This window comes from Semicossyphus pulcher, unplaced genomic scaffold (genome assembly GCF_022749685.1).
Source record: "Semicossyphus pulcher isolate SPU_LCO1_2020_fin unplaced genomic scaffold, fSemPul1.0.p SCAF_18, whole genome shotgun sequence".
Taxonomy (NCBI): Eukaryota; Metazoa; Chordata; class Actinopteri; order Labriformes; family Labridae; genus Semicossyphus; species Semicossyphus pulcher.
The window spans coordinates 1,293,154-1,302,802 of NW_027211691.1; the positions used below are offsets into that span (position 1 = coordinate 1,293,154).

The 9,649-nt window shown below is 44.3% G+C and overlaps 1 protein-coding gene across 2 annotated transcripts in view; it reads right to left on the reverse strand.

Moving 5' to 3' along the window:
- arhgap29a (Rho GTPase activating protein 29a) overlaps nt 1-9,260 on the reverse strand; it is a 39,844-nt gene extending 30,584 nt beyond the window's left edge. The window contains exon 1 of one of the 2 annotated variants that reach the window (XM_069667216.1): nt 8,957-9,260. In XM_069667216.1, the coding sequence (XP_069523317.1) occupies nt 8,957-9,260 (304 nt within the window). The remainder of the gene's footprint in view (nt 1-8,956) is intronic. The other variant, XM_069667217.1, reaches the window with a different exon arrangement.
- Nucleotides 9,261-9,649: the final 389 nt, after the last annotated feature.

The window sequence follows — 9,649 nt, forward strand, 5'->3', positions numbered from 1 at the left end:
TGGGGGGCAAACGCAGCACTGAGAACAAGAGGACACTGTTAGCTTTACGAGCATCCTTATCCTGACAGCATGGGCTTTGTGTGCCAGAAAGCTTACACTAGAATAAACCTTATCATAGCTATCAAGGCCTTTTAGGTACTAAATTAAATAAGTTCATCTTGCAAGTATCTAAAATCTGAGCATCATCAGGTGTTTAATGGAGATGAGATGGTTACGCATACACCCTGAATAATGCTGATTATTAACGGACACTTAGGACAGATATTCCCATCACTTGAAGACTTTGTTCAGTTGGAAGATAAAGAAATGTCGAGAGGTGTCACCAACTCGAGCAGACACTTGGCTTCCACAGGGGTTGAAGGTATGCTGAGCTTTGGAGGCGATACTGATCCACACCTGCCGGTCCAGTCTGAGGTTCTTCTAAGGTAATAAGGGGGCTGATCTTCATTCACTGTTAGTAGTAAATTATGTTGATTTAGGAGCTTCTGTCCCACCAGTTGGTAAGCAGGAATGACACTGAAAAGATTTGTTCTTGGAAGCCTGCATCCGGAGAAGTGAGATTAAGTGATCCAAGTGAGAGGTTTGGGTATTGTTGCCTGTGTGCTGTGTGCTTTGACAAGTTCAATCACACCCCAATAGCTCCACTGTCCTCCCCTGCCCTCCCTACACTCCAATGGGACCTATTTTGAGCCTCACAAGACTGGGCAGACCCCGATTGGTCCTGGCTATGCTTCACGCTCAGTCTGTTTACCTCCACATCAAACAGGGTCTCTGTTCCTTTCACTGAGCACTACAACCGAGTTCCTAAACTTGCAGAGTTGTGGACAAAGACAGTGGCTGGTTATCCTTCTTTCTCCCATCAGTCCCACTGGCCTTTAACAAGTTATGAGCTGCTCACAGCATGGGGCTGACCCTGTCACATGCTCGCATGCCCGATGGTTGGCTCTGGTAGGAAGGCAAGGCCAACTACATTTAGGAGCCCCTTGCTTCGCGGGGTATAAATGCAGAACTGCATGACTAAATGGAGTAACTGTTGTTGTCAGTTTTCTCCAACATGATCATCTCAGTTTCAATCACCGTTGCGTTAAGTTCACTTAGAAACTGGAAACAGCTCAGCACACTGGCATAAAACCCCAAACTCCAGCTCGTGTTTTGGGGGTGTAATTGCACAAGTGTTATGCTGACAAGGGTGTAGGCTATGTTCAACGCATGTTAGCAAATCAGGCTCTGGATCAGAACCTGTTCTCACTCAAGGACCAGTGAATCTGGAGGCCATGATACCTTTACCATGCCATAGGTACACACAGCTGGAGTCTGTGCTGCTGGAACTGGACATGCAGTTTTCCATGGGACAAGAAGAGCAGACTAAAACCCATTACTTACTAAAATTAGCACCTGTCACCTGCAGCAGCTCACCACTTCATTATGGCTGACTTTTCCTGACAAATTAACCCTGCAAACCCGACTCAGACGGTTACAGAGACGAGACGGTGGACTTACCGCTCAGCACGCTGAAGTGATCTCTGGCCCGAGTAGCCATTCTGACCGGTGGGATTTTTGTTATTTGATTTACGATTCAAACACTTCATCAGAGGTTAATTAATTTATGAGTTTTAGAAGTTTACCTGTAAAGTCAGCCTGGACAATTTTCATTCAACCACAAAATACACATCATGACAGATGATCACAACAATAGCAAAAACATTTCATAAGTGTTGCATCCCTGTGAGTAGCTGCAGCTGAATCAGTTGGATGCATTAGTCGATGATTTGCACCACGCGCTTCAAAGTGCAGGATGTTGAATTAATGCTGCCTTGCCTAATTCCACATGACTTTAATCCCACACAGGGGTAGAGACCCCAGATTCAAGGGTTACTTGAGATTATTCAGAGGATAAATTTGCCTCCTTTGTTTCAAAGCCTTAATCCGAGGAGGGTGAGGGGAGGTCTGGTGGTCACGCAGCCCGACGGGTGTTGGTTAAATGTGTCATTTATGCTCCGAGTTAAATGGCTAAGAGTTCTGTTATCTATAATTTACTTACAGTTGGACAAAAAGTACAAACAGTTTATAAAGTACAACCCCCTTTAGAGCCCACAATCCTTTGCTTCTCATGTGTACTGTGGGAGCTTTATCTCAGTGTGTGGCAGACAGCGACAGCCCCCTGGAACAAAGCTGCCCCGGCAGAAACAGAGCCCATAACGATAAATCTGAGCAGCGGGAAGGAAGGAGAGACACACAGAGAGAGGGAGCTCCCTCGGGGTACAACTTGAAAACAAGGCACAAATCTTCAAGTGCAGTCGGGCTATTAAACTTGACAGGTCAGCATGGGTTTGCCACCTGTATACAACCTGCCTGACTGTCGTGTATGAAGAATAAACAAAAGATAGATTTCACGCTGATGAGGCTCTGTACAGGCCATGATTTAATGTGTCGCTTCCTCGGACGGAGGGGATAAATGGACCAACCATATGTCATCAGCAGCTTGCACGCAATAGCTATGATTTAAAGAGAAGATCACCCAAAACAATTAAGCTAATGTAGCTAATTAATCCTGCCAGGCAGCTTAGTTAGCCTGATCAGTGTACTGCATGATTAAATCGAGATCTTTGGAAATTTCCGTTATGGCACCAGACTCCCAAACCATGAGGGCGACTTGATCTTTGAGAGTCCTCTTCAAAGAAAGGAGGGCGAGTTGTCTTGAGCTTGGGGTTATTTACAGCAGCTTTAAATATGGCTGCAGAAAAAGAACCATAAAAGGAACTTTCTGGAGGCAAGAAGAAGCGAGCAGATCTTTACAGTGCATCCCAGACCCTGTGGAATAGTCTGTCTAAACACACTCAGTTACAGCCATTAAGAAACTTGGGAATGGTTAGTGAAAAGCCCAAGTAGGGCTAATTTTAGGCTGGTATTTGACAAGGGGTGATTCAGAATACAATTATATAAAAATAGCATAAAGGCTTTCTCTGAGGACCCGGAGCAGAATCAGTTTCCCACAAAGCTTCAGCATCGCGACAGAAAACTCAACAGGCTGCCAGAAAGGGAAAAAAACACATGACGTAAACTAAAATTAAAATAATAAAGTTTAACATCGATGCAGCCATCGTAGCATTTTCTTACTGCCAATGATTTGAAGAAGAAGCAGTAAAACCAAATGACGACCCACTGAGTAATCAGGTGCATGACAGAGGAACACCGAACATTACACAACACCTGAGAACATTTTTAGAAGGAATCTGTAAATGATTGAATCCCTGAGAGCCTGCAAACATGACACTGATTACCTGAGGACACTTCTGACTCCATGCTCTTGACTCACAGCCAAACACACGGCTGACAAAAAGAGGCGGGGCCTACGAGTCACACATTAACACTGTCAAATTAAAAGGGTGACTAATGATGATGGAACTCTGACGTGCTTTACTGCAGCCCATCGCGCGCCGCCATGCTTCCTAGAAAGAATGTCTGGGATTGAGCAATATTTACTTTCACCTGCAGGATGACCTAGTGGCACTGGGGACAGAAGATCAGCCAAGCAGGTTTAGGTAGATTAATATTCAGGTGCTGCATTTAAAAGGAAACCGCAGCACGTGAACTCCCCTACATATTTAGTTCAAAGGACTAAGAGGAACCAAAAGTTTTGAAATGCTCCAGTAGATTGCTTCAGCCTGCAGCTGTAAAGCAGGCTGAATGGCTGCAACTTAATCCAAGCAGGAAAATGTGCACGATCAAATAGGTCCACTAAAAGTTCTTGTTGTTTCCACTGACAGGCTCAGATTGTTATTCTAAGTGTGTGACAACATGACAGAAAGGATCCCTACAGAGATAGACCTTTTTGTTACAGAGGAAGATGATTGTTTTAACCACACACAGACGTTACATCGCTCTCTGCAGACACACCAGACTCCATTGACAAAAACAGTGATTTAACATTACAGAACACAGGAGCTGCTGCTCTGCTGCTGCCTGTATCGATTCGTTTATTTGTGTTGTTTTGTGACTTTGAGGTTTAAAATGGTCAGTTCAGATCCAACACAATGTGAGTTTAACACACAATAACACAGAAAATGAATCCATAGAGGCAGCAGTAGACCAGCAACTCTCTTGTTTTGCAGAGTAAAATTACTGATTTTGTTAATGGAGTCTGGTAGTTTTGAAAAAACTGAAACGAGTGACTTAACTTCTGTTTTTGGCTTAAACATTAAACATTACTCTTCAAGAGAGGAGTAGGAATTCTATCTGTAATGTTGTCAGATCAAATTCACACACCTTTAGTGGACATACATACATCAGACACATTTGGCTCCGAGGAGAACTTTGCAGGTATTCCAAACTGCTTTTTAGCTGCTGGCTGAAGCAATCTACTGTCACACTGTAAGCATATGTTTTATAACATCTGATATGAACTGTATATCAGAGACTATATAGCAACACATGGCTGTTCGTTCTCTAGGTATGAAGGGAAGGGAAGATATCCTTAGGGAAGGTGTTACAGTGGGGACAGTAATACTTGTGTGCAAAGCAATCGACTCAAAAGACGAAGGCGGACTGTCTCAAAGCTGCACATGAACATAGAGCTGACTTATCAAAACCTGACAAGAACCAATAGAGCTTCTCTATTTCAATGAAAGATAAGTCTTCTATGATTAAAATAAAGACAGATTAAGATGCAAAAGGTTTAATGAATAGCTCGTTGTATGTCTGACGAGCAGATTCAAATTAAAAGCCTTCCTGTGACACCTTCACGGCCTCAGCCCGACCCAACATCTTGCTGGTGCAGTTTTTGTTCTTCAGCAGCTGACGCACAGAAAACTGGCGATCATTCTGCTTGGCAGCCTCCAAGCATGAAAACACTGATGACACACCTGTCCCAGTCACACAGGCAGCCACAACAATACACCCTCACACCTAAAATAGATGACGAGATGCACAATGATCTCCTGCAGAGCTCCTGCAAAACACAGCAACTTCAAAACAGCATTACCAAACGTTCGTTACGCTAATCTTATGATGGAGGGCTTCAGAGGCCCCATCACCGCCACAAAGAACACAGCTCCAAACGTCCTCTGTGACCCCGGCTAAGACCCACCTTCAAATAATAATCCCCTCCAATTACTGACATGTCCTCCACAAGTGCCCACTGGACACGGTCACGACCTTGAAGAAGAACGTAGATATCCGTCAGACTGCGGAGACACACTTAAACATTTTCTTCTCAGGCACGAGTAAAAAACAAGATCCAGTCATGCGTCATCGACTCCGCCACAGCTGACCAGCAGCCACTCTATAATTACCATTTAAGGATGATGTGCATTGCAGGAAAAACAAGCTTTTTTCAAACATTCTTAATGGAACTGGCTGAAGAAACCCCCCGGGGACCAGTCCCACAGGCTGCAGCTATTTCTGACTTGGGAAAGTATCATTTCTGCAGGAGCTGCCAGCTAGCAGCAGCATGCTAGTCTGGAGATGCCTCCTGGAACAATGGGTGTCAGACTCACATCGTTGACCGTGAATGCAGGCAGTGTTGCGAGCGCTCTAAGCTGAATATTGCTCTTGTGGAGGAGGGTTCACTGAGGTTTCAGTGAGCAGCTCGGGTAATGAGAGGTTTGAACTATTGTGAAGCGCTGCAGAGACAATATGGCCATAAATTAGAGGGGGGATTTAAATCACATCCAATCACAGCACAAGTCAGTGACTCCCAACAATCTGTTAGCAAAGCCCTGCTGAAGCGCCAGAGCGCTAAACCTCAACAATGACACTTTGAAGATGTTTATTGATGACAAGCAGAAACTTTACTGATGTGACCGACAAAACAAAACACAAAGACCTCGACGTGAGGGCACTGGTTTGTTCAAATGCTCCCTAACTTATCGGGGCATCTCTTTATTTTTTAACCTTGGTCCTATTTTTACACAACTTGAGGTTAAAATGACAAATAGGTGCAAAATGGAATTACGCCCGATCAAAGCTCGTCCACTAAAAGTTCTTGTTGTTTCCACTGACAGGCTCAGATTGTTCTTCTAAGTGTGTGACAACATGACAGAAAGGATCCCTACAGAGATAGACCTTTTTGTTACAGAGGAAGATGATTGTTTTAACCACACACAGACGTTACATCGCTCTCTGCACACACACCAGACTCCATTCAGAAAAACACTGATTTTACTTTGCCGAACACAGGAGCTGCTGGTCTACTGCTGCCAGTTTGTTTACTGTTATTGTGTCACTTTGGTGTTTTCAAAAGTTAGTTTTTATGAAACACAATATTTGTGTTGCACACAAAACACAACAAACTAACAGATGAAGGCGGCAGCAGACCAGCTCCTCCTGCGTTCTGCAAAGTAAAATCCTTTGTTTTTTTGAATGGAGTCTGGTGTGTGTGCAGAGAGCGATGTAACGTCTGTGTGTGGTTAAAACAATCATCTTCCTCTGTAACACAAAGGTCTATCTCTGTAGGGATCCTTTCTTTCATGTTGTCACACACTTAGAATAAATAAATAATAAGTGGACGCTCTTTGAGCAGGTGTATTTGCCTCAAAGACGTGCAACCACAGGTGGTTTTGAAGCTGCAGACAGAAGCTATTATCTCAAGTTTTAAACTTTTTGCATCTATTAATGATTTAGATCCCAATTATATGAAATATATAAAACATATAGGACCCAGGTTTAAAAAAATCCTTTAAGTGTGAGTTTGAAATCACTCAGAGACACAATGGGCTCTTTTCTCTGTTCTGTTCTCTACATCCTAATCAGCCTGTTCTCCCAAATCTGCCCTTTCCTGTGTTTAGCCAAAATAAGCCTCTAATGGGAATACAGCGCTTTACAATCACGTGTTGGCATCTCAGTGACGCCATTTGCATAATTGAGCTCCTGCTTACTGGACCTGTGAGCTGTGTGCAGTTACATTGGCAGCAGAGTGGGCTGACAGCCGCTGAACGATGTTACTCATGAGTTTGTTTTTCAGCCCATTTAAGGTCTGATGTTCTGATCATCAGCTCACGCTCTGCGCAGCTGGGAGGACACGGATCATAAACCGGTTTCTTAATGACAAGCAGTGAATGCAAAATGTCTAGCATGCCAGCCCTGCAACCTTACATTGCAAGATCCTTTGTGTGCATTGCTCACCTTTAAATAATAAACAGACCACAAGTTACAACTGAACCTGGTGGTGAAACAGAAAATGTGGAGCCATTAAAGCTTAAGGTGTGTTTCTTTTTTCTACATCAAAGCTTTGTCTGAGCTGCAGACGTCGATCTCCTGCACATGATGATTTACTGCTTTGATCCCTGACACGCTGACAGGTCACTGAAAAGTCTCTCAAGCTTCAAAAGTGCCTGAGCAAGTCTTACTCTCTATAATGCCGACATGTCCAGCCGGGTCAAGCACCTTACTGACCTCTGAGGACACAAAAAAAGCCTGGGATTCCTTCTGCGGGGCCCGGGCGTCATGGCACAGAGCTCACTCAGCTCATTCAGACCGTCCCTACCAGGTCTGAGGATTCATTCATCTGGGTCTGATCCAAAAGGCAACTTAGAACATAGCAAGTCAGGAATGTGTTAACCACCCACACACATTCACACAAACAGGAGTGTGCCTCAGCCCTGCCTCTGCACTTCCATGAGGTTTGAAATGAGCCATTGCAGCACTGATGAAGGGAAGTCTTTTAATTACAGGCTTACAGGGCGTTCTGTCCAAAGGCTGGGCGTCAAAGGTTCCTGCAGAGCCGCTGCTGTCCTTAATGTATGAACATTTAAAACAGAGAACATTTAACCCAGCGTAAAATCTTTGTTTGAACAACAGGTTGTGTTTCAACAAATGGATACGGAGTGATGTGATTAACCCAAAATCAATCGAGCATATTGAAATAGACATGAAAAGGCAGCCTTTCAAAGCCTCCAGGCTCTGTGGTGAAACTAAATCACTTCATTAAATGGGGGTATTTTGTCCTCCATCCTCAAACTAAAAAAATAAGTTATCCGAATTGAAAAAATCTTTCTTCTCTTGTTAAAATGTCCTTCAGGGACATGTTCTCATATTGTTCTGGAAGAGACTGATAAACACACTTTTCCTGTATTTTCTTCCTTACAGACAGGAGGGCGATAATCAAACTAACAGTGAGATAAGGCTGGTTGACTGACCGAGCAGCCAAGGCCGCAGCGGGACAAAACAGGTGGACAGCCGTGGGACTGTGTACTCTGTGCTGAGAGCAACAGTGTGTACACAAGAGCTGACTGGCAGCTACGGCCCGTTATAAACCCCTCTGGCTGTCCGAACACTGTCCCACCACGTTTCCCTCCACACTGCTGCAAGTTCAGATCTGACTGAACATACGTGTTGTGGAGAAAGGACGCGTTTAAACACAATGATGAACCATCACAAGGAACAGGGGAAGAGGATGAGTCAGATATAAGAAGCACTCACACGTGTTGAATAGTCCGCATCCACAAAGGCCAAAACAAATCATTAACAGGTTCCCTCCTGTTTCACTTATCAGCAGACAGTAGTGCTGTTTACTGCACATCCTCAGGAAATCTGATACGTATCAAAATACAACGTTTACTACTCAATTATACTGTAAGCAAGGCGACATGCTGTGCTTTTTATCTAATATTAGGGAAACTGTTGCTATAGAAACACCACATAAATCAGAGCAACTTTTATGCATTCAGAACAGCTGGATCTGCTTTTGTATTTATCACAATCCCTGTAACAGCCGAACTACTGCTTGTTACATTTGGAGCAAAAGAATTAAGAATATTCGTATTACTACTTCCTTACATCCCAGCAGACAGAGCTCAGGTGAGTATCTGAGTCTGTGTGAGTTTAACTAATAGGAGGATGGGGTGCAGGGCAGTGCCTAAAAGAAGATGTATTAATTTAGGGTCAATAACATTTTTCCAACAGCTGAGACAGACAGACATTAGTGTGTAACTTGATTCGTCTCTTTTTCCTAACGTACCTTTGGAGTTGAAAACCTCTTTGAGTTGCAGAAGCACATCAGCAAACTTGCGCACGTCGCTGACCAGCTGCATGATGTAGTGTGGGTCTGAGGCGGGGATGTCTGGACTGTCCGAGCTCACGGAGACGCTCTTAGAGAACTTGCCCGGCCCCCAGGGGCCCACGCTCGAGGGGCTTGGTGAACCAGAGCCGGTGCTCGAGAGTCTGGAGATACCTAGCGGGAGTTTGGTTCCACTGCTGCTGCTACTGCCACCTCCACCTCCTGATCCTCCAGCAGAGCTTTGGCGCAGCATGGCAGCCAGCATGTCTTATGGTCCTGTGGCCCTCAGGCCTGGTGACGGTTATCCTGCAGCTCTCACAGCCAGAAGTGCTCCACAGCAGGGAAGAAGGATGCTGCAGGGAAGCAGAAGATGTCAATCACTGCCTGGTAATGACCATTCAGACTGGGTTGCATTTGTTGACAATAGTAAACATGTAGATTCTCCGTATTAAAATGGATAATAATGAACCTGCAGGGAGTTTGAATGAGTCTATTAGAAGAAAATGAGGTGTGTAGTCAGAGAGCTCCTGGGTAGTGCTGTGAACTGTTCTGAGTTCTGTGGGAGGTCATTCAAACAAGCACCTGTTAGCTGAATCAGCCTCGGTATTCTTCATCTTAATACAACAACAACAACACTGAACACAATCCAAACAT